Below are 27,989 nucleotides of genomic sequence, written 5' to 3' on the forward strand. Positions count from 1 at the left end.
CTCTGACTGATTCCCACATTGGGCAGAAATAGGGAAGAAGGGACATTAGAGTCCCACGGAGAATAGCAGCTGCAATCACCCCTGGCATGGATAAGGCCAACATGGCTCCTGCCACCTTAGGGAAAAGGACTCTGCAGATGGCTGTATTTAGGGTCAAAAGAGGTAGGAAAGAAGACTCCTCCTAAAATTGCATGTTTCTGCCTCTTTGACTCCTCATTGAAGATCTCTAAGGGGCGGATGGTGCCTCAGTACCAGAAAGCAAGGGAAGCCAGGGATAACTGGGTTACAGGAGGTGAGCACAGCACCAAGGGGTGAGACTTCTGAAGACCTTAGGGCTGACGGGCCCTGCTTTGCCTCTTGGTAGGGCGGCAGTGGGCGGCGGGGGGAGGGGGGCTTGCCTCCTGCTGAGGACAAAGGTGGTCTCAATCAAGGGGGACATCAACCCCCTGCCCTACAGACCCAGACAGCAATAGGAAACTCATCTAGGACGATCTCAGAGCTCACCTCCAGCCACCAATCAAGAGAAAGCACACAAGGCAGCCTTCATGCAGGGCAGTTGGTGAGGAGCCCCTGCCCTAGGATACCTCGATTTGGAAAACATCACAGAAACCAGGAGCCTAGCAACAGGACAAGGCAGAGAGTCCTCAAGATCTCTGCCTCGAGCTGCCTGTCATGATGCCACCCTTTCCTAGTTCCTTTCAATATAGATGGTACGTGGAGGGGGAAGTGAAAATACCCAAACTGCAGATAAGGCAGGTCACCTGAAGAGACTTCTAGACCCCTCCACCTCAGGGCACAGGCCTCCCCCAACCCTGTCCTGGATACAGTTCTCACGCCTTCATAGAAGCTTTGACGACAGCAGGCCCTGTGCAGGAGCCAAGGACAGCCCAGTCAGCCCTACAGTCGAGGGCATTACATGCGGACTATGAGATTCCCCCCAGGTGAAGATGCCACCTCCCCTGGTGCCCACTAGGCACAGCTGCCACCCTCATACTCAGGGAGGGTTTGGGGTGGGCCCACACATCAGACTCCAGGCAGTGTGTTACTGTTTAATGAAGAACTGGGTCAGTGGTGCCACTGCTCTCCCAAGGCCCCCAGCAGCAGATGTCCTCCCCTCAGGGCTAGCCCTAAGGCAGCCAGCCCTGCCAAGGGGGCTGTTTGCAGTGGCCTAGGAGAGGCCTTCATCTCTTGGACCTAGGATGTGGCAGCAGCAACAAGGCCAGAGGCAGCTAAACTGAGGTCAGGGATGATGGAGGACAGAAGCATGGGGCTCTCTTCCTCCTTCTCTGAATCCCTGTGGGACACAGACCAGTAATGACAAATAGTACAGTCTCCCCATGGGCCTGGAGGCCTTTCCGGCCACTCTCGGGAAGGCTTTAGTCCCTAACTCCCTGCAGATTGGTGGCACACAGGAAATAGTCCACAGGGTTGCTTGGCTCAGGGAGCAGGCTGGGTACTACCCCATAAGTCTTAGGGCCCCAGGCCTATGTGGGTCCAGCAGGGCTGAGGCTAGAGCCACCAGGAGACTAGGAGTCACCTTCCACTAACTCTGCTTGTCAACAACTACAGGCATCTAAGAAGGTAGTCTCTCTCTCTCGAGGTTCCAAGGCTGCCCAAGTAGGGCTGAGGCAACAGCAGGCCAGGGCTCCCAGGTCCCTATAGATCCGTGACCTTGTTTTCCACAGCAGCTGCAATCTGCTGCAGCCGATAGCCCAGTTGCATCTTCTGGGCCGTGCCATCCTCCTCCAGGGCAGTGATGATCTGGAATACAGAGACCAGTGCCATCAGGGGAGGCTTCTGTGGCCTCCACGTTTACTGCAGACTTCAACAGACCTCCTAAGATGCTGCACGACTTGGGCAGGAGCTCCAGTAACCCAGTAAATTGCCTCAGTTATTTCCTGTGACCTCAGGGTCTTGGTAGCAGGAGGCACACTAACAGCAAAGGCACTGTGCGGGTTCAAGGCTTAGGAAGGCGAGAATGAAGCACCTCACTCCATACTGAGCCCTCAGAAGCTCTGCCACAGCCATCCCTGCTTATCCACCCAGCACAACAGCACTTCCTGAGATATATATGGCAGGTACCCGGCAAGGAACAGGGACCCAGTAATGACCAGACAGATGTGGAGAGGGAAACAGACATTAATCAAACACGAGCAATCATAAGCACAAGCAGGGGCTGCCATGAGAGGTACAGGGGAACAGAATGCAGCAGCACTGGGAGCACAGCCATGGCCACCATGTCTCCAGGAGGGTCCATCTGTGACTGTGTCACACACACTCCCCCACTCCGTGGCCCACACCATCCCAAGGAAGACTGGGGGCCATGAGCCAGGTTCCTTATCTCTGAACAGCACTGGCCATGTTGCTGGTGCCACACAAATGTCTGAGTGGACAATCCCACCAGGCACTCAATAGGCTGACCGGTGGGTGCTCAGATCTTTAGGCCCAGCCCAGGGTTCCCTAGAAGGCCCCCTAACTATTATAGTTCCATTGTATCCTTACCCACCCTGGTGCTGCCCACACCCTCCTCTCTCGTGGCTTATGCAACCCAGCCGGGCCTGCACCTGCAGAGGTAGCCATGTGCAACATACTGCCAACATCAGACTCTGGCAAGGACTGAGTGGGGGCATGGCCAGGGAAAAGGGGGCAGTTGTGTCCCTCCCAACATATCTGTATACCATCTCCAGGCCCTGGCAGTTCTCCTAGCCCCCAGTCACCAGCACCATGCATGGGAGCCCACCGAGGAGCTGGGATAGGGAGTATAGGGACAGGAACAGCACAGCCAATACCAGGAGGCACACTTAAAAGAACACTTCTGGAAACCCCAACACTGTGCCTGGCGGAGATCTGAGTCATAGGTTAGACCCCCTCTCACATTCAACCCCTCAGCTCCCAGGGGAATCCTAAGGTCAGCCTGCCCACCTGGTCATAGTACTTGTTGATATACTTGTAGAGTTCATGAAGGGCTACTCGTGCTCCAAGGTCTCCAGAATAGTTCTAGGGAGGAGGCCAAATGAGAGGTGAAACAGATGAGAGATGCAGCCAACCATAGAGGTGGCCCAGGACCCCAGGGAAGGGAGAGGAGGAGGGACCTGAGAGGTGGAAGAAAGGACAAGCTAGCCCTGCAGTGAGAAGCAGAAACGTCCCCTTCCCCCAGACCAGGGACCCCAGACTAGGCATACTCAGCTAAGGCAGGGTAGGGCAGAGTGCTTCCTTGGTAAGAAGAGAGCCCAGGTCTGCAGTTTCAGCAAGGACTGGCGTTTGCACTGGGGACCTGCCTGTCTAGCACCCTCCTCAAGGCTCTGGGCTGGATCCTCTACCATTCAGATGATTACAGAGGCAAGTGTGACGAATGTTGCATGTAGGCTGTGAGCCCAGCATGATCCTGCTCTGGTCTAACTTAAGTACTTCCTGAGGTCACTCTCAAGCCCCTCCATAGGGACAACTCTGAGCCTCAACTTCCTCATCTGGACGATGGAGTCATGTCACCTGACCTGTGGAGCTCTTATGGGGATTCTTTTGTTTTATTGAGACAGTCTTACTATGTCATCCTCAGTAGAATGTCGTAGCATCACAGCTCACAGCAACCTCAAACACTTGGGCTTAAGCAATTCTCTTGCCTCAGCCTCCAAGTAGCTGGGACTATAGACTCCCACCACAATGCCCGGCTATTTTTTTGTTGCAGTTGTTTATCTGGCCCGGGCCGGGTTCGAACCCGTCACCCTCAGTGTATATGGCTGGCACTATAACCACTGTGCTATGGGCGCTGAGCCTCTTATGGGGATTCTAATGAGATAATCAAAGCACCCTATAAAGGGCTTGACACACAGCAACACTTCAAAATAGTAGCTGCAATTAGTATTGCAGTGTGGGTATCACCACCACTATCATCATCATTTCAGAAACATTGTTTATAAATTCCCCTGGCGTTACATTTTGCTGCTGTTCTAGGAGTAGGAGGGCCATGTCTACAGTGCTGAGGAAGGCAGAGCAGTGGGAAGACATGCCCAGGCAGAGCCAGGTAGGCCTGGAGCCAAACGCTAGGATCTATCATCTACAGACCCCAAGAAGGTCTGAGGCAGGTTAGGTGGCAGCTGCCAGGACAAGCCCCTCCTGCCTGCTCTATGATGAGACGTTGGGAGCCCTGGCCTTTTACAACAGCAGTTTGAACACTCTGCACTTAGGATGGTTTGCATCTTGCCCCAACCAGCTCACAGGGCTGCAAAGAAACAAGTGTGATGGGGGCAGAACCGTTGTGGCAGGAGACTTGTGCCCAACCCAAGAAGCAGATCAAGAAGCAGAGGGAGCCTTACCCGGGACAGCTCAGCCAGGACAGAGTTCATTTCTTGGTCACTGGCCGGGACGGTCTCTCTGATGTCTGCATAGTACCTGCCAGAGAGCCTGAGCATGGCAGCTGCAAGGCAAACAAACCCACTCCTCCCAGCCCACACCCAGCCCACCCCTGGCCTCTGCCGCATATACTCACAATCTCTACTCGCCGCCCCCATGCCCCTCCAATACCTTTCCACCATCCGTTTGTAACGGGGAATATCCCGAGCATACAGAAGTTTGTTGATGGGGGAGTCCTGGGAGCCAGCAGGAAGGCATGAAAGAAGGAGGGGTGAGAGTCCCTGTTATAGGGTGATTGACCATTCGGGGTTTCCCAGCACTGCTTCAGTTTTAAAACTAGAAGTCCAACATCTCAGGAAGCCCCTCAGTCCTGGCAAGCCAGGCTGGTTGGTCACCCTAGCCCACTTCCTTCTGTAGAAGCGTCCTCTGCTCCCTGCCCTCCGCCAACATCCCATCCCATGTCTGATGTCAATCAAGTTCCTTCATTGTAATCCTGAAGTCAATGCTCAGCTCCACGTGCCTCCATCTGGCTCTAGCAGGGGCATGCAGGGCAGGAAGCATGATATTCATTCCCTATGTAATCATTTTAAAAATCAGGTAACTGTGACATAGAAAATTATGTAAATTTCCACAGACCACTTCACTCCTGAGCAGCTGAGCTGGGATTTGAAGTAGGTCTCTCAAATCAGTTAATACACCCAGACACAATTCCCAGCAACCGTGGGCTCTGAACAGCATACTTCTATTCCGAGGACCTTTGCCTCATCCTAAAGCTGGTGGAAAGGTAGGAAAGATCTCGAAGTGAACAGGGTCAGGATGCATGCTTTCTCCTCAACACCCCATGGGGGCACTGTGGCATTCCTGGTTTGGATTATTCCTAAACTGCCCAGGAGCCATTTGCTGTTCTGGTAGGAAGGGGAGATACTGGGAAGGTCTGACAAAAAACTTAGTCTCAACATAGCAGCCAGCCCTGGAGGGGCCTCATGGGTCCTGGTGTGGCCCTGTGATTCTCAGATCTTTGCAGGCAGAATGATGAGAACATGAACAACAAAAATGGCGCCCAGAAGGCAGTGCTGCAGGGTGAAACTTCACGTTTTATTTCTTCAGAGAGTCCTATACATGCCTCTCTGAAGAAGTCACAACACAACTCTGGCCCAAGGGTCTGGGCTAAGCAGATCCCACTTGTGGACCTGCACATCCATATAAGGGCTCTGCTGGTATATGGGGGATCCCCATGTCATGGGACTCTTAGCTTTGACTACTGTGACAACACACTCTCAATCTCTGTGCTACCAGATGGCTCAGACCACTTCTCCATGCCTCCCAGCTCCCCTCTGTCACATATCCCTATAACCCTGGAACCCCTGCACTCTGCTCCACTGTGCTGGAGGCAGACACCTCCACCTCCCTAGGAAACCAAATCCATCAGGCAGCCAGAGCTGCTCTGGGATTGAACAGTCCATGTCTCTACCTGGATACCACCTGGTGGCCCCCACACATTAGCTCACCTTCTCCAAGCCTGTGCTCACCACAGCCAGTGACCCTCTCTTTCTTTATCCCTCTCATTCACCCTACTGCTTCTGCCTGCCTAGCACCCTCTCGCCCAGCTTGAACCTGGCCACTGCTTGTTGGAGGAGAGCATAGCTTCCTCTCTGGACTCCTACGCACCAGTCCACCCACAGCACATTGCCAGAATGCTCCACGGAAAACTCCCCCACTCTCAGGCCTTCTGGGGCTCCCTGCTGCCCTCAGGGTGAGCCCTGACCAGTGGCCCTGGCCTTGTTGCCCAAGTCCTAATCCTGTGAACTGGCACACACTGCTCCCTACTCTTGCTCACCCCTTAAAACTAAGACATTGCCACCTTCTAGGGAGCCCCGTGGAAAAAGCCTGACCTGAGGATGTCAGAGGTCTCCCCTAACCCTCTTCCTTGAAAATTCTCAAGAAAGCCTGGAATCTGGGTACACACGGCACTGTCCACCCCCAGCCCCAACCCATACCATCCTATCCCCACTCAGCCCCGCAGGGCGACCCCAAACCCACTCACCCGGCCTAGCTTGTGGTCGGCCAGGGTGCAGGCATCCATGAAAGTCTGTGCAATGACGAGGAGCACGGCGTCCATGTTATCAGATGTCTGCACGTCGAACACAAACTGCGGGTTTTTGATTATATTGATCCAGAACCTCAGCGGCAAGCTGCAGAGGGGCAGACATGGCCAACGAGTGTGTTGCGGAGGCAGCAGAGAGCCCCCCACACACATCTGAGGCCCAGCAACCCACCCCACCTATTGGTCTTCCAGATGTGGATGGTGTCCTGGTCGGAGATGCCATGCTGCTGGGCCTGCTCATCCAGCAGGTCAAAGAAGTATTTAACAGCGAGTGGCACAGGGCGGCTGGTGCTGAGAATCACCTGGAACAGGTCATCCACGAATTTCTGCAGGGTACCCTATGAGAAGGGGGGGAGCAGCGAGAGGCATTTGGCAAGGGACCTTAGCGACAGCCCAGCCTCAGACACCTTCTGATATGAGGTCTGTGAGCCCCACACCACTCCAAATTCCATGAGTGGCCATTCTCCTCACAGCCAGACCCCACTGCCTGTCCCACCCCTGCCCCTGGCCCTGCCCAGCCTTGGCTGCCCCACCTTCATAGACAGCAGGCGTGTCAGGTAGATCTCGGGGATGGCCTTGGCTCGCTCGCGCTCCCCACCCCGAAGACTGCCCCTCCGAGGCCTGGGTGGCTCTGGTTCCTCGCTTGGCTTCACCAGGTGCCAGGGCCGGATGCCTCCCTCATCTACATCCTCCAGCATTGGGGTCCCTGTGCCAAAAGCCCATACTGTCACCCCTCACCAGGTGCCACGTCCCCAGGCACCCTGCATCCTGCCAACTTTCCCACAAGTTGGGGGCACCTGGTTGAGGACCTCTCTGGCAGAAAGAAAATAGGTACAAGCCTGCCCTGAGCTCCAGAGGACCTTCCCCAAACCCAGGACTAGGCAAAGCAAGGGCAGAGGACTATGGTGGGAAGTGGTACTCACGTTCTCCAGGGACATAATCCTGGTTTTCCCGGAGAATGTGCTTGGTGAGGCAGGGGACAAGGGCCACAGTTGCTCCATCTGGGACCTGCTGACCACAGCTGGTGATCCCTCCACCAGCCCCACCACCACCCCACCACCAGACCCCTCCTCCAACCTCCACCTCTCCCACCTTATAATGCTGCAGGGTGTTCAGACGCCTCCACAGACCCTGGACCTCAGAAGTGACATCTTCATCAGACAGAATGAGGTGCCCAGCCACCCCAGACCGCCACTCTGCAAGGGCAAGGTAGGACTTGGTCCAAGGCTTCTGGGATACACTTCCCACAGGGGAGCCCATCTCTTTCTCCCCAGGGACCTTGGCCCCTCCCTCAGGGGCAGCACTACTCAATCTCTCCAAACACCAGGAGCAGGGCCACTCACCAGGGAGCGACCCTCAACATTCTACCCACCCTGGGTGATAAGCTGTCCATGAGGACTGGTCCCAGAACATTCTAGGCCCAACAATGGCTCAGGTTCCCAAGTGCTATCCATGCCCTTACCAACATCTAGAGTGCGAGGGTCTGGCCGCTGGGCGAGAGGCACTCCTTTATAAAGCTGGTCCAGCATCTTCTCCTTGGCTTGGGAGATGGTGTCACAGTCCAGGACCTTCACAGGCACGCCCTGGGCCTCTCCTGCCCCAGGCCCCATAGCCAAGAGCGCATTTAAAGTCTACACAGGACATGTAGGAACCATCAGGGTTTGTGCACATTCAGGATGACCAAGACCAAGAGCAAGGACAAGCCATGAGGCAGCCACTGCCTCTGACCCCCAAGCACCAAATCCCTAATTCTTATCTCTTCACCTGCCTGCCTCCCCTGGGGACAGCAGCTTCCTCCCTCATGACCCTAGCAACTAGCATGGTGCACTTGTAAATGTCTATGGGAAAAATGGCAGAAAACTGGTTCCTGGCTGAGCTGGTCAGGCTGAGGGGCCTGATGAAAGCAAATGTTCCCCACCCATCCTGACAGGAGCAGGTTTAGTGAAGCCTGAGTGGGAATTTCCCAAAGGAACCCTCAAGCAAACTACCAGGAAGCAAACCCAGAGAAGCATTTGCCCTTTTTGCCATGGTGGTGCTGGCTTTGTGGGTGATAGTACATCCTACTGGGGTGGTTAGGTAGAAAGGGTCAAGCCATGGCCCTTGAGGATAGGGCCCAGGTCAGGGCTAGCTCCTCCCAGACCCTGGTTGTGCCTACCCTGGTCCCATCCCAAGCCTGGGGACACATCTGGGCCCTATCCTCAAAGTCTGGCCCAAACCTCTTTCCTGCTAAGCTAGTCTGAAAACCTCTCTCCAGTGCCCAGCCACATGCTGACACCAGGGTGGATGTGTAGGGGTGAAAGGTTGGTGCAGACCACACACACACATGCCCTCACCAGGGGACGGTACTCCACATCCTCTCTGAGCAGGCGGTTGTCATTCAAGGTATATTTGGCTTTGCCAGTCACACTGTCCACTGGCCCCTTGTCCACTTGATGCTTAATCCCTCGGAAGAGCATGTACAGAGGCTCCCCTACTGAGTCCTGGGGGAGTGTAGGAAGTTAGGGCCCCTAGGCAGGTGGCAGAGGTATGTGGGACATGACAAATGCTGAGGAAGGGGACAGGACACAAGCTTAAGGTAACTGAGGACAAGCTGAGAGGGAGTCTCAGCCCTAGCACGAGTGTGAAAGCCATGGAGACCAGAGGCTTGGTGGTTCAGGGGGCTTGTCCCTGTCTGGACTCAAGCCCTATGCCCCTCTGCCTCCCTCACCCTCACGAAGGTGTAGAGGCAGATGGACATCCAGTTGGTGAGCAGCTTCTCCACCACAGTCTCTGTCCTGAACACAGGAAAGGGGAAGCAGAGTCAGCAGCAAGGCGCTGCTGGGCTCTCTAGTCCACAGACCCCCAGACCTGAGCCCCTGTGCCAGCTCTAGCTGTCTGTGGCCCACCCAGCCCCAAAAGCCACAGACCTGCGCAGCATCAGCTTAGGGTTCTTGGCCACGTATTGGGCCACCAGGTCACTGAGCAGGGTGCGAAGGATGTCAGTGAAGTACTCGAGCTTCCCGTGCAGTGCCACGGTGAGCAGAGATGCCACATAGGCACGGTCCCGAGCTGAGAAGGTGCGCTGACTCTCCAGCGTGTGGATGAACTGGAGCCAGGGAGAGGGGCAGACTCAGAAACCACAGCCAGGAGAGCACAGTCAGGGGCAAGACAGAGTGAGGAGGATCCAGGTGGGGGTGGGCACCTTAGTGAGGAAGAGCTTGCTGTTCAGCAAGTTGGACAGCTGCCCCAACCCTTGCTCTACGGTGGGCCGTCTGCTCTCAGGCACACCCAGGTCCCGATGCAAGGGTGACTCCCGGTGCCCAGGGAAGAAGACCCTCTCAGCATACACCTTGTAGTCAAGGAAGGGGATGCCACTGCCCAGAAGGTCACTGGTGAGATCAGTCATCTCGGTCATGAGGTCTGTTGAGCAGAAGAGGCCAGGTTTGGGCACCCACCCCCTGTGATAGAAGCGGGGTTGCGTAAGCCCTAAAGGGTATTCTTGGGGCCTCACCTGTGAACTCTTTCTTGCAGCGGTCACGCACGCTGCTCTCCAGATTCTCCAGCTGGATCTGGACTTTCTTATAGTCCCTCAGGGCCTGTTTGCTCTTCCTCCTGCTCAGCTCCAAAGTCAGGAGGGGAAGCTGGATGAGGCCAAAGCCCTTGTTGGGCCCTACTAGGCCCAACACAACCTCGCCTTGTGCGCAGAGTTTAATCAGTCCATGCACGGCCAAGCCAAGGCCTAGCCTAGAGCAGTTCAGCCTGCCTATTTCCAAGTAAGTCACACCCACCCGTCCATGTCTAGCCGGCATAGCTCAGCCCAGGGACCAGTAAACAACAAGGCCAAATCCGCCCTGCAACCTATTTTTACAGAGATTTGTTAGAACACAGCCATGCTCATGTTTACATACTGTCCATGGCTGTTTTTGTAACACAATGACAGAGCTAAGTTAGTTGCAACAGAGATCACCTGGCCTGCAAAGCCTAAAATAGTTACTCTCTGGCCATTCACAGAAAGTGCTTGTTGACCCCTGGTTCAGTCTGTCCCTTCCCAGGCCAGCCAGATTCCACAACCTGCCCTAGCCCAGCCACATCTGGCTGTACTCACCTGTACATGAGGACAATGATGATGACACCCAGAGCCAAAAGCGAGGTGCCCACCCCTAAGCCCACCTGGGCTGCCACAGGAAAAGCCACAGGGCTCTCGCCATCATACTGCACATGACCCAGGGAGAAGTGCAGGTTCCCCATCTGTACCTATGTGTGGAACCACCTATGAGCAATGGTTCTGCACATGCCCAGCACCCCAGCCCGGCCCAGCCCAGGGCCTGCCCACTGACTGTGAATTCAGGCAAAGCGTCAGGTGCCTCTCGGGGGGCAAAGTGCCGTGGCATGGGCTGCTCCACAGGGGGCTCACAGTACAGGTGGTGCCGGGTCAGCGTCTTTACCACACAGGGGCCATCCCCTATCATAGCCACCACCTCCTCCTTGGACATTGCAAGGTCCAGGTTCTCCCCCTGGAAGAGAGGGTCACTGATCAGTCACTTAGAACTCTTCCCTCGGGTCCTATCTCCCAAATGTGGGAAGGATGGTCCGAAAACACCTCCTGTAAGAAGCAGTGCTAAAAGTACCTCAGCATAGCTTCCCTGCACCTGGGACCAAGAGTCACGTGGTGCTTTCCCAGCTGCTCCCTACGACTCTTCTTTACTCCAGAGACAAAAATATGAAGAACATAAAGCTGTCCCCAAATCCTACCCAGTCACCTAGCAAAGCCAGAGCCCCTACTCTGTCTGGTGGCTTACCAGATGGGTGATGGAGGATTGACCTATGGCCTGAATGCCCAGCTACTGCCTGCTGCATTTGTCCAGAACTGCCAGGCTGCCAAGTGGGGATCAGTCTCAGGTCCTACTGCACACCATACCACCCCTTTACACATTGTCATTCAGGAACCTACCATAGAGTGTGTCAAGACCCAGGCCACCAGCTAAGCAGTTAAACTTCTGTCAGGTGCTAGGCTAGACACTCCCCCACAAGCCCCTCTGCCCTCGCCACAGTGAGAATGAGGAGCCATGCCCGCGCACTGGGCCTTGCTCTGTTGTCCTGACCTCTCCACCACACAAAGCAGTGCTGTCCAGCAAAGAAAAGTCTTGGACGCAGCCACATCCAAGTATGAGCAGTACCTCCACTGAGAACACACTCCCAGGCTTGTGCCGGAATGGCATGGTGGGGTCCTCGGGGTTGAGGGGCTGAAGAGTGGGGTCAGGTTCATAGGAGAATGGTGTGGGGTTGAGTCTTGCAAAATTGAAGATGAGGTTGTCAAGGATAAATTCCACCTGGACCCAAGGGTTCTCAGGCAGGCCCGGGAGGGCAGGTGTACGGCACAGGATGAGCTGGGAGGAGTTCACACGGCATGGCTCCTCAAACTGGGTGATGAAAGACAAAGGAGGGTTAACGGAGCCCCCCATGTGGCAAGGGGGCTATGCGAAAATGGGAAGGGCCGCCTTTGGTATCAGCCATCACAGGTGTCCACAGGGTATGGTGGGAGGTGAGGGGAGTGATGGCTAGCCCAATATAAGCAGGGAATGGCCAAGGTTATCCTACGTGATAACTGCTGCAGGGGGTTCCAGGGGAACACGCTGTCTCTGGGACCATCCAGCGCCTCCGTCCAAGCCCCTGGCTGGGCTGCTGCACTCCTGGGGCCATGGTCACTCGGATTCTTGGCATCTGCACCACATCCAAATTCTGGCCACGGACCCATATCTCACGTCCTCCACTGAAACACAGCCCCAAACCACAGGACCCCTTATTCCTACCAGCAGCATGGAATTCACAGCCCCTACATAAAGCCCTACAACCCCCACCCCCCGCCCAACATAGTGCAGTTGCAAAGATCTGCCTGCCACATGCCATGCACCCCCACCCTTGGCTCAGCACCTGAGGAAGCTCTTGGTAGGACCAGCAGAGGTGACATTGGGGTCTGATGTGTACTTGAACTGGCCATGCTGAAGCCTCCTCTCAGTAGCTCCAAACCACACGGTCACAGGGAACATGGCAGGTGCAGGGTGTGGGCTCGTCTCACACTGCAGCTGCTCCGACTGCTGCTCCAGCAGCCTGGGGACGGGAGGTGGGAGTGGACAGCCAGCCAAGCTGGGCCAGAGGGCATAGGCAAAGAAAACCTGGGCCCACTCAGGCTTCAGCTCACTTCCCTTTGGTGCTAACTGTAGTCTCCACCAGGTGGCCCTAGACGGGCACTCCCACAACAGCCTGGCTTAGGGAGGATAGGCCACTTACTGATGGAGTAGCAGGGTACCTCCCCCACCCTCTGCTATCCCCAGCACCCCACCCCCTCAGTCTTCTCCCTGGAGTGCATGGATTTTTGCAGGAAGAGGAAGTGGCCCTTACAAATGACAAGGCTGGTCTCCAACTACCACTCGAATGTCCTCCAGCCGCCCAGTCAGGAGCTTGGAGCCATGCAGGGTGAGGCGGGTTCCCCCAGCTCTGGGGCCTCGGGCCGGGAAGATAGAATGCACCTTTGGGTCCTATGGAAGGGGAACAAGGAAAGACAAGCATGAAGGCAAAGGCAAAAGCATCCCAGAAACAGAGAGGCTGAGATAGGCAAGAAGAACTGGGGTGGGGAGCTTGTGAAGATAACATTCTGGAACGCAGAATGTTATCCTACTTGGACATGGCTATGTCCAGATGGGCTGAGTAGAGCCACCAGAGGGAGTGGCCCACTAGCAGCTGGGGATGGCTCAGCAGTCAGGCACCTGATAGGCAAAGTCATGCTCTGAGATGCCGCGTCCTCTTCCCGGCACCTCCACTGCCACAGCACCCACCATCTCCTCTCCACTGGCCCCAGTAATGCACACGAGGCTGTGGGCACAAAGCAGACTAAATGGTGCCAAGCTGCACAAGGGCCCCTTCAAACAGACCTGGCAGCCCCTCTCCCCACCCCTCTGACAGATGGTCTTCCCCTTCCTACCCTCCACAAGATGGATAAAGACTCTCTTACTTTGGAGGAAATTCCTTATGGCATAGAAGGCGGCCTTGGCTTTTGAGAATATTTGTGGTTTTAGTAATTCAAGTTCAACCCAGAGGCCCCCAACAAGGAGGAATTTATCTGAGTTGTGGCATAAATTTACAAAGGAGCCCTGTAAGGCTAGCTGTGGGGAGAGCTGATGAGCCAGTGAGTGGGCCCAGCCAGCCACCTCGGTCTTCCACCATGGCCACATGTACAGCACCTGCTCTCAAAGTGGGAGAAACTTGATTTCTTCATTTAAAAAAAAGTCCCTGAAAGTTGGCTCAGCACCCATAGCACAGTGGTTATAGTGCCAGCCACATACACCAAGGCTGGCAGATTCAAATCCAGCCTGGACCAGCTAAAACGACAATGACCACTGCAACATAAAATAACTGGGTACTGGGCGGTGCCTATGGCTCAGTGGGTAGGGTGCCAGCCCCATATACCGAGGGTGGTGGGTTTGAACCTGGCCCCGGCCAAACTGCAACAAAAAATAGTCAGGTGGTATGGTGGGCACCTGTAGTCCCAACTGCTCGGGAGGCTGAGGCAGAAGAATCGCCTAAGCCCAATAGTTGGAGTTTGCTGTGAGCTGTGACATCACAGGACTCTACCAAGGGTGATAAAGTGAGACTCTGTCTCTAAAAAATGAAAATAAAAAAACAACTGGGTGTTGTGGCGGTGACTATAGTCCCAGCCACTGGGAGGCTGAGGCAAGAGTATTGCTTAAGTCCAAGAGTCTGAGAGGTTGCTGTGAGCTGTGACACTACAGCACTCTACAGAGGGCAACATAGTGAGACTCTGTCTCTGTCCCTGATCTGCAGGTAGAAGTAAAGAGAAAGTGAACAGTCTAAGCAAATACTGGTTCTTAGCCAGAAAATAGAAACTCAAGGAAATTAGTTTCTAGAATATTAAGCCTACAGTGGATGGACCCCATGACAATGTCAAGGTCACCACAAACACTCCAGGAAGACAGAACAAGTGATGTGTGAACTACCCGGGGAACTTGGTCCAGAATATATTTAAATCCCTTTCTAAATCACATCATAAATTACTATATCTTATGGTTATAGAATCATTAACAGTCTTGATAGTCACCTTTAGTTCTCAGTTATGACACATTTGGGGGAAACTCCATGTTCTAGCAAAGTGGTCCTTTGCTTCAGATACAGATTGTGGGGTCCCACCACAAGCCCCCTGAATCCAAATCTCTGAGGTGGAATTAAGGATCTGCTCTCTGCTGGTATTACACAGGCTCTCCAGGTTATCCTGGCATTTAGCCAAGTTTGGGCCCTGCTGCTTGTGGATACCTCCTTGGGAATGTCCCAATCAGGTAACTTTGCCACCCTACAACTGCTGGCCAGGTTACTATGATCCAGAATCTCAGTGAACCATGAGCTCCTAGAAGGCAGTAGGGATCCCCAGAGGCTTGACAGAGGAGCCTGGCTCTCAGCACGTGTGCCCTAAGTTTACCCTTCTGAGGAGCTCAGTGGCCTAGGGCAGTGTCTGGGGACAAAGAGTTAGCTGATGAGAACAGAAGTCCCTAAACACAGTTGTCTGGGATATGAGGACTGTGCTGCCATGACTACATCCATAGTCACTCAAAACCCCTAAGCAGAGCCAGGAAGCAGAGCCACCAGTCAGCTTTGGGCAGTGACCCTGCCCCAGAAAGACGCAGGAATGATCCTCCATGATCTCAGGCAATGAATCTGTAGGAAGCCAAGGTGGGTGCTCCAGGGCCTAATGGCAACCCCAGCACTGAGGCATTGTGACCAGTACAAAGGATAGAGGAAGCGGGGAGGGCAGAAGAGTAATGGGTAGAGAACCCTGAGCAAGAAAGCCAACCATGGAGCCCCATAAGGTGTGCCCTGCTCCTGTTGGGGCCAGCTCACCTGCTGGAGACCTCATATTCCTGGGCATCCACAGCACAGGGCACTCCAGCCACCCTGACAGTGTCCAGCACGTCATGCACATGTTGGCCCAGGTTGGAGCCCCTGATGGTGACACGAGTGCCTCCGTCTACAGGTCCAGTCAGTGGCTCCACCTGTTCCAGGACAGAGACTGCTTATCTCTACCCACCTGAGGAGGCAGCTCCAGCCTCCCACCCTTGGCCAACTGTACTCTCCCTGCCAGGGCAACAATGAGGAAGAGATACAGTGTCTCAACACACCAAGTGGATGAGGGGCGCAGGGCACTGGGTGGCCACAGCCTCAGCCTTGATGCAGGCCTCCCGGGCCACGCAACGTGGACTCTCCTCCTCACACCACACACAGCCATACTGGGGCATGGCGGTTTGGCAGCGGCTGCAGTCCCCGTGTCCCACGGAACAGTCATATAGTACCACTGGAAGTGGCAGAGACACATGTGAGAGGAAGGCTGGAGAGGTAACCCTATCACCAGCAGCCAGCCCCAGCACCCCCAGAGAGCTCACCATGCAGCCCCTCAGCACTGTCCACACGCAGATGACCAGCCCGACGCAGAAAGAGCCCTACACGGAGCTCCGGCTGCAGAGCCCCATAGCTGAGCTGCAGAAATGACAGAGAAGTCAGAGCCCCAGGGGGAAGAGGGTACATCAGGTCTGGGGAGGAGGTAGTCAGAGAAAGGACCAAAATAACTAGTTATGAGAGCACAAAATCAGAGGTCAGAGTTGGGGTGCAAGGACTCTATGGGGTCACAAGGTTGGAGGTTGGAGGCAGAACTGGCGTGTAGAGACCCCATGAGCTCTCAAATTCGATGTCAGAGCTGAGACACAGGAAGCCCATGGGGCAGTCAGAGATTAGAACTGAGGAACTGAGTTCCCTGCCGCAGGAAGGGAACTGAGACTCGCTTGGGCAAGTGTGGTGCAGCCAGGGCACCCTGCCCACCGGGCACTCATGGTCTGCACCTGATGCTGCTGGCACGTGACGTGGCACTGGGTATCTGGAGGTGGCCCACACTCAACCCGGGCCTCAACTACCACCTCAAGGCCCTCCAGCTCCATCACACACTCATTGTCTCCTGGACCATCCTAGGAACAGAGGACGTAGCTGTTAGGGCAGCTTCAAGAGCTGGCCCGGTGAGTCCCATAAATCTCCCAGCTCAGCCTCTGGGTTGGGGTTGAGCCCGGGGGCCACGCTCTCTTCCTAGCCCCAGAGCTTGTGTATAATTTGTCAATAGCCAAGGAGGCTGCAAGAACAGCGGCAGGCAAGACCCACCCACCTGGAAAAGGTGCAGGTTCCTGCCTACCAGCCGGACTTCCTGCTCCACATGGACTGGCATTAGCACAGAACCCTGAACACTCTCCACACAGGGGCAGGATCTTGCCCCCCAGTTCACCTCTTCCTGCAGGCACCAAGAGCAAGGGAGTCTATGGAGCCACGCTGCCCACCTCAGTCCTTTGCCTTGCCTGATTCTAGGGGCAAGGCCAAACAATGCAGGGCTGCAGCCTGTTTCCCCTCACCCCATGCAGAATGGCAAGGCAGGCAGGGGGCTATGTCTTCCCCACATCCCCTCCCGAGGCCTCCTTCCTGGGCTGGGCCTCACCAGCTCCCAGAGCCCGGGGGTGTCATACTGGTAGTCGAGGCTGGATAGGAGGATGAGGGGGGCAGGAGGGCCCTCGTGCTCTGCTGAGTCTCCATCACCTGAGAGGAGGGTGGAAGTGGAGAAGGTGGGCACATCACCACCCATCCACTCGTCCGCCTCGGGCAGCTCGCCGCCTTCTCTCATGAGCCAGTCCAGAGTGGGCTTCGTGGAGCCCACAGCCCCTGGGAAAGGGGTGGCAGGAGCAGTGCCAGGGGGCCAGTCCAGGGGCACCACAGTGGGAAGGGCCTCAGGGCCAGGGTCTGCAGGGGGCACTGCTGAATCTGAAGGTGATGGAGGGGCCACTAAAAGGTCCTCAGGTGTGGCTGTGGGTCCAAAGTCAGCAGGAGCAGGGACAATGGTTCCAGGTCTATTGGGGGAGCTGGGAAGGGAGGGCTTCTCTTGGAGAGGTGACTCTGTGGAGATGGGGGAAGGCATGGAGCCGGGACCTGACGGCGGTCCCCAGGGGCTGAATGGGGAAGGCCTGACCCCAGGAAGGACATCCGAGGCTGTGGCTATAGAGGAAGCCCCAGGTGCCGCAGGAAGGGTGTCAGGAGCAGGGGTGACCAGGACTTTGGGGGCTGTGGGTGGGAAGGGGGTGGGTGCATCTCTTGCAGGAGGGGCTAGGGAAAGAAGCGGGCTCTGAAGCAGGAGGCAGGGAAAGACGGGAAGGGCCACTCAGCAGGCAGGTGCGGGAGCAGAAGGCAGGCAGGCAAAGGGTATGTTAAGAGGAAAGGAGACCAAGGAAAAAAGAAACAAAAACAGCCCATTAATTCTCAAAAGGAGAAAAGGGAGGGGGCAGGCTCCAGGGGTGTCTGTGCTGAGGAAGGGCACAAAGGCCACACCTGCCCTGCCTCTCACTCAGCTACAAACATCCTCTCCTGAAACAGGCTGGATGTATCAGTGGCCATTCTCCAGTGAGTCTGTCACATACAGATCCCCAGCCATCAGAAAACCCTTGCAGTGGGAACTCCAAACCCCCCATGTGGCCCAGCCTAGAGGTGCACTCACCTGTTGGCTCACCACCATCGGTCCAGCATCACACAAGGCCTTGTGTGTGCATAGGTGTTGCCAGACACACCAGTTACACCCCCAGCGGCTGGTCACACAGGCCTGGCACCTGCACAGAGCACAGCCGTGGGGCAGGGCTCACCAGGGCAGGGCTCAGGGCTAGGGTACAAGGCAAGGAACTCACGGTGCAGATGGGTGGAGCTCAGTGACTGCCACACAGTCATAGAAAGAGAGGGAAGCTTGGGCGATCACAACGGTGCCAAACCTGAGCTCCACAGTCACAGAGACATGGTCTGCAAAGGAGGAGAGAGGGCTGGGGCTGAGCAGTGGGGAGATGTGCTCACAGCCCACATCCTGACATGCCAAATGGGGAGGAGAACCCAGGGTCAGGAACACAGTCCACAGGGCACAGAATAGAGACTTTGGGTAGTTGGGGACCAGTGAGAGGCCTCAGAGAAAGGCATTAATTCAGGACTCCTTGTGTGGATTCACACATCCCCCTGACCACATCCCTGGGAGCAAGGTGGGGCTCCCAAAATCCAGGGCTGGCCTCTTCTCTCACTCACCGACTCCTCTCTGTAGCAACAGGGCCTCACTGGGGTCTGGGGAGGGGCACATCACACCAGAACTGGTCAGCAGAGCAGGACTGTGATATTCCCCAAAATGGCAGGAATATGACTCCCCTGGCCACAGGGGTGGCAGGTCTGGCACCAATAGGAAAATCTACCAAGAAAACCCAGAACACACTGTCAAGGCCCTCGGGCAGCAGACTACTCATATTTGTGGGGCAGCAATGTGGGCAGGCACCAGCAGCCACCAGCTCCTGTTTTCACAAACACCTTCTGGCTTGAGTCAGTAACAGATGAAAAAACTGAAGTCCCAAGAGAAGTGACTTGTGCAAGGTCATGTGCTGTTTGATGTAGCTGACACCTTAATCTCTACCCAGACCTCAATCCCCAGAGCCCTCCCCACCAGGGTCCCACCTATGACACCCCGCCCCTAGTCTCTCAGCCTGCCCTCCCTGACAATCCTCCCATAGCCACATCCTTAATCCTACTGCAGTGGTCTGACCTCCAGCTGCCTCAGATGGTTTCCAATGGCTCCTTGCCCCTCTTCTGATCTCTACCTCTGCATTTACCTCCTTCCTCTCCTCTCGGCTGATGTTGGCAGGACTTATAGCTTCCACTCGCAGACAGCCCAGCCCAGCCTGGAAGCTCCACAGCCACTGTTCTGGGCCCTGGCCCCTTGAGCACTCAGAGTGGCGACTACACCTGAACAAGAACAACCAGAATCTACCCATGACCTTCATGAAGCCACTGAGTTCTTAGAGCAGGAACTCGGACAATCCTGAAGACCTTGGCAGGACTCTAGAGTGGATCATGGCATCAGGCTCCTCTGTCTGCCCTGGCAGGCCACTGATGCTCAGGGTAGAAGATGGGGGTGGGGGATTATAGCGTCTAGGGATCAGGGGCTGAGAATCAAGGGCTCAGAATCAGGAATCCTGGATAGGACAATTATGCGGGAGCACTGAGGGCATGAGGATGGGGCTGGGAGGGGTCAGGGTCAGTGGAGCACCAACCTGCCAAGAAGCACACACCACCCACAGTATGGGTCCTTGTGAGCAAGGCAAGATGCACAGTCCAGGAACTGAGAACAGGAGGCCACAGGAACCTTCAGAAGCTGTGACAGCAAAGAGAATCTGAGGCCAGAAATCCAAACACCAGTGGCTCAACTACATATAGCCCGGCCCAGTGGTTCCTCCAAACAGCCATGCACTGGCTTGTGCCTGGCACTCACTGTGCTCTGGGTCATGACATACAGGTGCTCAAAGCTCCCATCAAAGGTGAGGTCTCTGCTCACCGCAGACCCCTGCTGGATGCTCTGTGTGGAGTATGGGTGGCCATCACTCCCTGGGCCCAAGTAGACCTGGAATCAGAGACCACTGGGTCTGAGACCCAAGTCCATGGCCACAGGCCCAAGGCCCTCTCCTACCTACCACCACTGAAGAAAGTTACAGAGAGAATTTCCTCTCACTACCAATCAGCCCAGGGGTTAGAAGAAAGTCACAGGTAAAGATTACCCAGTCCTGGGAAGAGGAGTGCAGGTTATCTCTCCCAGCCCCAAGGGTTACAGGGATAGTTCCATCCAGGCTGGCTCCCCAGCATCCTATGCCCTCCAGACCCTGGCCTAGTACTTCCTGTGGGCTTACCCTATGAAGCTGCCCTTGACTGTCACCCAGGAAAGCGATGGTATGTCCATCCTCCATGGTGACTGCCACAGCTGTTAGCTGAACCCCTGGCCACTCTAGAATTGGCGTGGCTTCCAGCGGGACCCGGCTGGCCATGGGGCTGGGCGTGTGGTCTGAGCCACAGGGATAAGCATCCAAGGTATCCTGCAGGTGGCAAGATGCATCAGTGAGGCCTGCTGTGGGTAACTACCCTGCCCCATCCTCCCCCCACCCCTAGTCTCTCAGCCTGCCCTCCCTGACAATCCTCCCATAGCCACATCCTTAATTCTACTGCAGTGGTCTGACCTCCAGCTGCCTCAGATAGTTTCCAATGGCTCCTTGCCCCTCTTCTGATCTCTACCTCTGCCTATGGCCCCACCTTCTCCCATCCCTGACCTGGGAGCTGCTCCCTCCAGTTTGTGTGGTCATCCTTCTCCTGAACCACCATGCAGGGAGCATCTTCATTTCCAAGTCTACTCATGGGACCTTCTCCCACTTCTCAGTGACTCAGTCCCCTGTGTGCCTCTTCTTCCCTTTTTAATCCATCCTGAGGTTATAGCCAATCAAGCCCCAACCTTACCCTCCTCTCTTGCTCAAGAACCTAAAACAGGCCTCATCCCTACATTCTGGGTCCTTGTCCCTACTTGATACCCTCTTGGTCCTACACGAGTGCCACCCCTTAAGCACCTGGGTCCAATCCTATCCTGATACTGCTCTCTGCTACTCAAACGCCACACCTATGGTAAGGTTCTTTCCGTCACTCCAGGCAAAAAGGAAAAACTTAGTGTCTGTCAGCCAGCTTCCCTTCAGATTCCCTGAACAGCTGATTGGCTACAATGCCTGGCCAGTAGCCTCAGAGAAGGGGAAAGGCTGGGGCAGTGCTGGAACTCACCCCTGGCAGCTGTGCACAGTCGGAATTGACATCATATTCAATGTAAGCCACCTCAGTCCCATCCTCCGCACGGCCTTCCCGGGTGTAGCACGCATCGCGTGTGCGATTAGCAAGCCGGTCCACCTCATCCAGGGGGAAGGCACAGAGGGCAGAGGCTCCAGCTGCCCCAGCAGCTGCTGACGGAGGCCGGCCCACAGTGGGGGGAGCAGCTGAGGAGAAGGCTGCAAAGAGCACCTCCCCATGGGCCACCTCCCCAGTTGTAGCCACAGCAGCAGCCTGGATCAGCCCGTAGCGGCCACCCTGGCAGGCCAGAGGCAACTCCACATAGGAATAATAGTGCTGGTCCCGGAGGCACACTCGAGACACATAGGCACGGAAGGCTCTGGACTGAGCCTGCAGATCCCGCCGCAGGAACAGGAAGTAGGCATTGGCCCCACGGGCAAAGGCACTCACAAAGTGGTGGCTGTACTCGGAGAGGCGGCCCACCGCCAGCTTGGCTGTCTCCTCATAGGAAAAGGCAGCTTGGGGGTCCAGCGGCTGCAGGGCCCGGGTCGTGATGGGTGGGATGCCACCCCCCACACCCCTGCTGGTGTATCCTCGCCCCACAAACAGGAGGGGCTCCCCTGCCAAGCCCTGGGCTACCAGCCCTACAGTGCTGACCGCAGGGTCATTGGCAGCCACATACTGGGTATCCCCAGGCCGCTCTGGCCGCAGCAGTAGGTGTCCGAGCTGCCCCAGGCGCCGCTGCTCACAGACCCCCTGGTGGACACTGCCGCACACCACCAGGGCCCCTGGGCTCACCAGGAGCAGCTGGTTCGGGTTGTTGGTAGGCTGAGCCTGGGGGCACTCATCAGGCATCACAGGCGGAAGGCAATCCCTGCTGTCTAGCACAGGGCCAGTGGACACTGTGGCCTCCAGCTGTAGCCCAGGGCTCAGCTGGAACAGGAAGTTGGTGGCCCCCAGATAGAGGGTACCTGAGGTGGGGTCCCTCACCAGGTGCTGCAGATGTGTGCCATTGGGAGTAAAAGCAGCTGGTGGAGAGAGCTGGAGGGTGAGGACCCACCCGGCCCAGACAGCCTGGAGAAGAACTGGGCCAAGAGCAGCCATGGTCACCTAGCAGGGAGAGAAGTCGAGTGGGGTTTACATGGCCACTAAAGCACCCTGGAGCAATTGGTGAGGTGCAGGGCTATAACATTACCACGATGCCCCTCCTAACCCAAGGAGTGAGCAGGGAAGGGCCCCAGGACCACACAACAGCCAGAGATCAGAAACAGGAGACGGTTCCCCTGGAAACTCAAGACTGCCCATTTTCTTTGGAGATCTGCACCCTACTCCACCCATACCCCTGCACTGCCCTGTACTACTACAAGGATCAGAGCATGAGGGACCATCCCTGGAGAGCAGGTCCTAGAAGCCACTGGAGAACAGGTGATGAGAAGGAAAAGCCCAGACCTCTAGGAGAGAGAGGGCTCTCTGCAGGGATGTCAGCTTCCAGAGCAGACAGAAGAGGGTGGTGAGGTCTCATGGGCCACCAGAATGTTAGAGCAAGACAAGAATGGGATACAGAGCCTTTCAGGCCAGGAATCTAGAAGGGTAATAACCACAGAGCCAATGGGTCTGAGAGAAGAGGGAGGGTCCGGCTGGGAGGTGTGGGGCCACCTCAGAGAGCCCCCAGCACAGGTAGGGGGGTCATGTACTCCTAGATCCCTGCTCACCTGGCAGGGCTGGCTAGATCAGGAGACAACAGCATGACCTGTGTGGGAGTCACCTAGCCAGAGGAAAGCAAAGTATCAAGCTGAAGGCTGGTCTGCAGGCAGTGGGAGCCCTGAGCTCCCCACTGAGAGACAGTACAAAAGTGCCCCCTCCCCATCGCCCAGCCTGCTGGTGGAGCTGGGCCCAGACTGGCCCTTAGCCACCAAACACATTCCACAGAGCACGCCTCCTCAGAGCCCACACGAGGAGGGGGAGGGCAGCAGAGCCAGGCACACGAGGGGCCTGGGAAAGGTCAGCTAGGAAGGAGCCCCACAGCCGACAAGGCCAGCATGTCCCTCTGCCCAAACTCCACCCTGTCAAGGTGCCCACCCAGGTGTATCCCCTTTCACACAGGCCAGGGGCTGTCCTAGCTCAAATGGCCACCATCACATTGGCAGATATGCACTTGCACACATATCACCCACCCTGCACACTCACAAACACATGGGCACTGGCACACACACAGATGCGTGCAGATACAAGCTGTACACACAGCACAGCGACACACAAATAGAGAAACACAGATATCCCACCCATGTTCAGATACCGCATAAAGACACATCCAACAGGAGACAACTCCACACACACTGAAACACATTCTGCACAGGCCTGTCACTTCCACCTTCCAGGGACATATACACCATACACACACTTCCTAGTCTGAGCCCCAAGTCATACACAGCTGTGGAAGCCAGGCCATCCCTTGCTATGTCCTCTCCTGCTGGTCTGAATAGTGCTGGCACCTAGGATATGAGATTAGGTGTGTGTGTGGGGGGGGGGTCCTACAGGAAGCCACTACCACTATGCCTCCCATCTCCACAACCATCTACAGATTTTGGGTGCCTGCTACCCTCACAGATCCCTTCTTGGGTCCCAGCTGATACTCCTGAGTCTCAGAACCAAGAAACCACAGCAACGCTACCTACCCCAGCCCTCAGTGGTCCTCAGCCAGGAGCACCGTAGTTGGTGTAGTGTTGGGACAAACCACTCATCCCAGACAGGAAGATACTTCCCCTACTTGCCTATGCTCAGGCCACATTGCACAGCCCCTCCCACCACACAGCTGCCAGGCTGTCTGTGCAGAACATCCCAAGCACTTGCTTCTCCCTTCCCTCAGCCCAGGTTGGCTCATCCCAGCAGGGGCCTGAGCAAGGTACTCCTGCAGCTGCCCTGAAGTGAGCAGGGCTGGACACAAGGCTCAAAGGAGGGTCCAAAAGACTAGTGGGAGCAGGGATGCTGTGGCCACAGCCCTCTGGGAGCAGGGGGGCCCTGGCCATAGCCTGGCTGGGCACTGCTCCCAAAATAGCTTGGGGTTTCCATTTTTAGTGTGCAGAGAACAGGGCAGCTCTATGGGAGCAGGAACAAGTCTGCCTCTGTTTGCCACCCAAGGGGGCGGGGGCAGGGGGGCAGCAGGGAAAGTCTTGAACCAGGCCAGAATCTCAGGACTGTGGCAAAGCCAGGGTGCCCAGGAGCCCCCCACCTAGTTTCCAAGGGACAAGGAAAGAAAGTTTCTTCCTCTGGGAAGACAAGGCCCACCTAAGGATAGGCACCTCCTGCACTTGGCCACTGCTCACTACTCCTGCCACCCCATGCCAGGGATGTGCCTTGGGCATAGGGTCCCACAGTTAGACCAACAATTACTACTTCATTTGCTTACAAATATTTGCTTAAAGCCTACTGCCTGCCAAGGATCTCAAGCTCTCAAGGGGCAGCAACAAAATCACTACCCAAATGTGAAATCAGAACTGGACTGAGGGGCCTCCATCCAGGAAGAGATGGGTAGGATCAAAACAGTCTGGTCAGGCCACATAGGAGGTCATAGGGTAACCTACACCTCCAGCTTCTTCAATCGCTGTCCTCCCCCTGAAAGGGGGCCTGGCCTCTATTCTCCTTCCCCTTCTCCACATGCCATGGGTAGGGGAAGAGGAAAGTAAGAAGGGCAGTGACCTGTTTTCCTCTGTTTTGGACAAACATATTTCACTTAACCTCTGCCAGAGCAGCCCCAAACCCCTACCTAGCCCTTACCAAACCTTGCAGGATCTGCACTGAACAGAATTAGAGTACTTTTCTCCCTGCTAAGACTCTGGGGCACCCCAGGGCCAGTGGGGCCCAAGCCCTCCAGCTCACACCTCTCCCACCTAATTCATGCCAGTGCTCCCCACACATGCCCTTGATTCCTGCCAGCATGAAATATAGGCTGTTTCACTCCTCCAGCTTCCACTGGCTCTTCCTACTGCCTGGAATGCCCACTCTCTCTCTCTATTCTATTAACTCCTACACCTACCACCATCTCACCATGGAGCCTGCCCTGTTCTCCCAGACTCCTGAGGTCACGCATGTGGTGGATAGAATGGGCGTAGCTAGCCACCACCTGGGAGTGTATGGCAGCTCTGCCTTGGGCTCTCTGAGCCTCAGATTTCCCACTGTAGAACAGGAGGCAGGAATGCTCTGATCAGTGAAAGGGATATAGTATGTTCCTGGCACTAGTGGCACCAACCAAGATCACCTTTCTCCCTATTCTGCCATCCCACTCTGGACTTGAAGCACCTTGAAAACAAAGAGTATGGCTTTTGATGCAGAGGCCCCAACATATTACACTGATGCTGGCACAAAGTAGGTGCTCCCTGCATGGTGGATTAACCCCCATTTCACAGCTGAGGAAACCCAGCCACCAGAGGAGATAATGGGGCTCACATCCTTCCCCAAGCCCCTTGGCCTCTTGATGGGCAAAACATTTGGCCTTGCTTTTATTAATGACAGGCCAGAACTGACTGAAAAGGCTTATTTAGAGCCAGGCCTCCATCCACAACTTGCATCAGGATCTCTTGCCCACTCCCCACATCTCAGGCCCACAGCCAAAGCCTAACTCTGGTTAGGAGGTCTCTTCTGGGCCCACCTTCTCTGAATCTCTTCAGGACTGACTAACATCTGTCTGCAAAGAACAAGCACTTCCTGGACTCCGCTTGAAGGGTCCTCACCAACCAAAGGGGCTAACTTCGCTCTTTCATACCTGCAAAGGGGCCATACAACTCACATTTACCTTGTCTGGCAGTTAGTGGGAAACTGGCCTTTCTTTCCCCATATCCTGCTAACTCCCAGCGTCCACCAAATAGGTGTGTTAACTCATTGATAGTGCAATAGTGCACCCTACCCAGCCTATTTTCTGTATGTTAAGGTGAGGTGGGGTGACCCACCATTTACCAGGCACCTGTGATGACCCAAGGCGCTCATCAATCACCCACGAATGTGTCAGTGTATATAGAGAAAGGTCCCCTTCTAGGCATCGGGAGGCTCGAGGTCTGCCTTTGTCAGTCCCACCGGGCACAGCTAGGAAAAGCTGTTACAGAGAGTAACAGCTTTCACTAGACCCTCCTCTCTAACCCTGGACCCGCGGGGCAAGGACCCCACCACTGGCCCTGGGAGGGCGGGGAAGGGGCCGGCCGGTCCCCTGCGGCGGTGGCGAGGAGGGGGCGCGGAGGAACAGCTCCACCTCCTCAGTCTCCCAATCGCGTTACAGGCGGAGCCGCTGAAGTTTCCCTTCTTGCGGAGAAGTGTATTCCCAACTCTGAAGACCGAAGCTGCCCACCACTCACCCGGGCTGCCCCGCCGGCGGGATCAAGGCCTCAGGCTGTCTCACTTTGGGACCCCGGGTCCTCGCTGCCCCGGCCCTGAGCCCTGCACTCACCACCCGGCCGGGCCCTGCGGGATGTGCGCGCCGAGACGGGCGCCGGCCGCTCCAGGCTCGGGATCTGCGCTCTGCAGCCTCCCCCCGCAGAGGTGGGTCTGGCGGAGCCGCAGCTGTTACCCGGAGACCAAGGGGCGGAAAACTGCGCCCGCTCCCCTCCCCTCCCTCCGCGGCGCTGCCACGGCCAGGAACAAAGGAGACAAAGCCGCGTCGGCCGGGCCCGGCTCCGCTCCTTCCCCCACTGCCCGCCGGGCCGCCCTCCCCCCGCCCGCGGGCCGGGCCAGGCCGGAAGCAGCCGGGAGAGCCGGGCGCGCGGCCCCGAGCCGCCCGGGACCCCGCATTCCAGCCCCGCGGGCTCCGCGTTTACCTAGGGCTGGGGCCTCAACCCCTTCTCCGTGGGGGGAGGGACAGGCCGCTTAGCGGCGGTAGCCATGGCAACGTGGATTGCGGGGGCGGGCAAAGACCAAAGTTCCAGAGCCTGGCCCGCCCTGCCCTGCCTGGCCTCACCTGCGCAAGTGTTGGAACCCGAACTGGGAGTTTTCCGGGATCCGTGGGGTTGGGGCAGGGGGCCGCGCCCCGCACCCCTAGGTGCGGGTAGTGCAGCGCCCCGGCCTCTTCCCGCCCCGCGGGTGCCAGGTCACCCCGCGTAGCTCACCTGCCGGCCTGTTCGCTAGCCACCGCCCCCCACCCCCGCCTGCCTCGCCCCGCGCTTCCTCCTTCCCTTCCGGTAGCTGGCTCCCTTGAACGTCTTTTCTCCAACTTACTTTACCTGAACTCCCCTTCGCGCCGGCCCGCTGCTGCTTCTCCCAGGAGTCCGGGGCAGCCAGCCCCTCCTTCCGGCCCCCACCCCTGGCTGTTAGTGGAGAGCACCGACTGAGGACTCGGCTCGCGCTACCCCTTAAGCCATGTAACTTGACACCACCCCCCAAGCCTATTTGCTCACCGCCTGGTGGAGTTGATACCACCTAGTTGGGCTGTTACCGCAGCGTACCTCAGCTGCAGAGGTGCACAAGCACGGGCTTATTTCCTTCCTTTCGTCCCAGGCCTGTCCTGGACCCATCCCAAGCTGAGAAGCCTTGGCAAGTCCGGACTCCCTCACTGGCAAACACATCGGCGCTCTGCAAAGGAAACTTTGGCTGATGGGTTCTCTCCTGAGGCCCATTTTGTGCCCTGTGCAGAGTCCTTCACACTTAGGTATGCCAAAAAAAACTCAGAAGCCAGGACCCAGACCATCCTCTTAGGACTTTTGGAGAACTTTGGCTCAAGGCCAAAGCTTCTTAAGAGTCAAACTACACATCACCTGAGAGACACCTCCACAGGCTAGGAGGGAGCCTCAACCAGATTTGGGTCATCCACACTGGCTGCTGTCCAAGGAGCTAGCACTACAGGCACCCTCTTCCCACTTCTCACCCATTA

At 56.3% G+C, this 27,989-nt stretch overlaps 1 protein-coding gene across 11 annotated transcripts; it reads right to left on the reverse strand.

Moving 5' to 3' along the window:
- Window positions 1–1,035: 1,035 nt before the first annotated feature.
- Window positions 1,036–27,583, reverse strand: PLXNB1 (plexin B1). 11 transcript variants are annotated; one of them, XM_053599400.1, is made up of 38 exons: window positions 27,565–27,583; window positions 22,852–22,904; window positions 21,137–22,249; window positions 20,227–20,409; window positions 19,815–19,943; window positions 19,597–19,697; window positions 19,156–19,288; window positions 18,584–18,740; window positions 18,202–18,310; window positions 18,018–18,126; window positions 16,971–17,648; window positions 16,647–16,769; window positions 16,333–16,455; window positions 15,880–15,973; window positions 15,619–15,791; window positions 15,341–15,492; window positions 13,198–13,303; window positions 12,833–12,969; window positions 12,365–12,541; window positions 12,032–12,203; window positions 11,611–11,853; window positions 10,771–10,947; window positions 10,539–10,687; window positions 9,945–10,045; window positions 9,636–9,853; window positions 9,361–9,539; window positions 9,162–9,228; window positions 8,788–8,934; window positions 7,917–8,085; window positions 7,547–7,650; window positions 7,378–7,462; window positions 6,988–7,160; window positions 6,632–6,792; window positions 6,395–6,542; window positions 4,522–4,586; window positions 4,314–4,389; window positions 2,923–2,997; window positions 1,036–1,761 (listed from the first exon to the last, which is right to left on the reverse strand). In XM_053599400.1, the coding sequence occupies exons 3-38, from the start codon at window positions 22,241–22,243 to the stop codon at window positions 1,657–1,659; spliced, it is 6,405 nt and encodes a 2,134-aa protein (XP_053455375.1). In that variant the 5' UTR covers window positions 22,244–22,249; window positions 22,852–22,904; window positions 27,565–27,583; the 3' UTR covers window positions 1,036–1,656. The 11 variants fall into 11 exon arrangements, with proteins under 11 accessions (XP_053455375.1, XP_053455372.1, XP_053455374.1 ...); XM_053599397.1 differs by lacking the exon at window positions 27,565–27,583 and adding an exon at window positions 27,343–27,475; XM_053599399.1 differs by lacking the exon at window positions 27,565–27,583 and adding an exon at window positions 27,081–27,278.
- Between the last annotated feature and the right edge of the window lie 406 nt (window positions 27,584–27,989).

This window comes from Nycticebus coucang, chromosome 8 (assembly GCF_027406575.1).
Source record: "Nycticebus coucang isolate mNycCou1 chromosome 8, mNycCou1.pri, whole genome shotgun sequence".
In the NCBI taxonomy this organism is placed as follows: domain Eukaryota; kingdom Metazoa; phylum Chordata; class Mammalia; order Primates; family Lorisidae; genus Nycticebus; species Nycticebus coucang.

What these genes read in the sequence shown, in the direction of transcription:
- PLXNB1 (XM_053599400.1), bottom strand. Translation starts at nt 22,243, where the DNA reads ATGGCTGCTCTTGGCCCAGTTCTTCTCCAGGCTGTCTGGGCCGGGTGG. An exon ending in GGAACCTGCACCTTTTCCAG is followed by an intron (nt 16,456 to 16,646) that starts GTGGGTGGGTCT and finishes CTCTGTTCCTAG; the next exon opens with GATGGTCCAGGAGACAATGA. An exon ending in ACGCTTTGCCTGAATTCACA is followed by an intron (nt 10,688 to 10,770) that starts GTCAGTGGGCAG and finishes TTCCACACATAG; the next exon opens with GTACAGATGGGGAACCTGCA.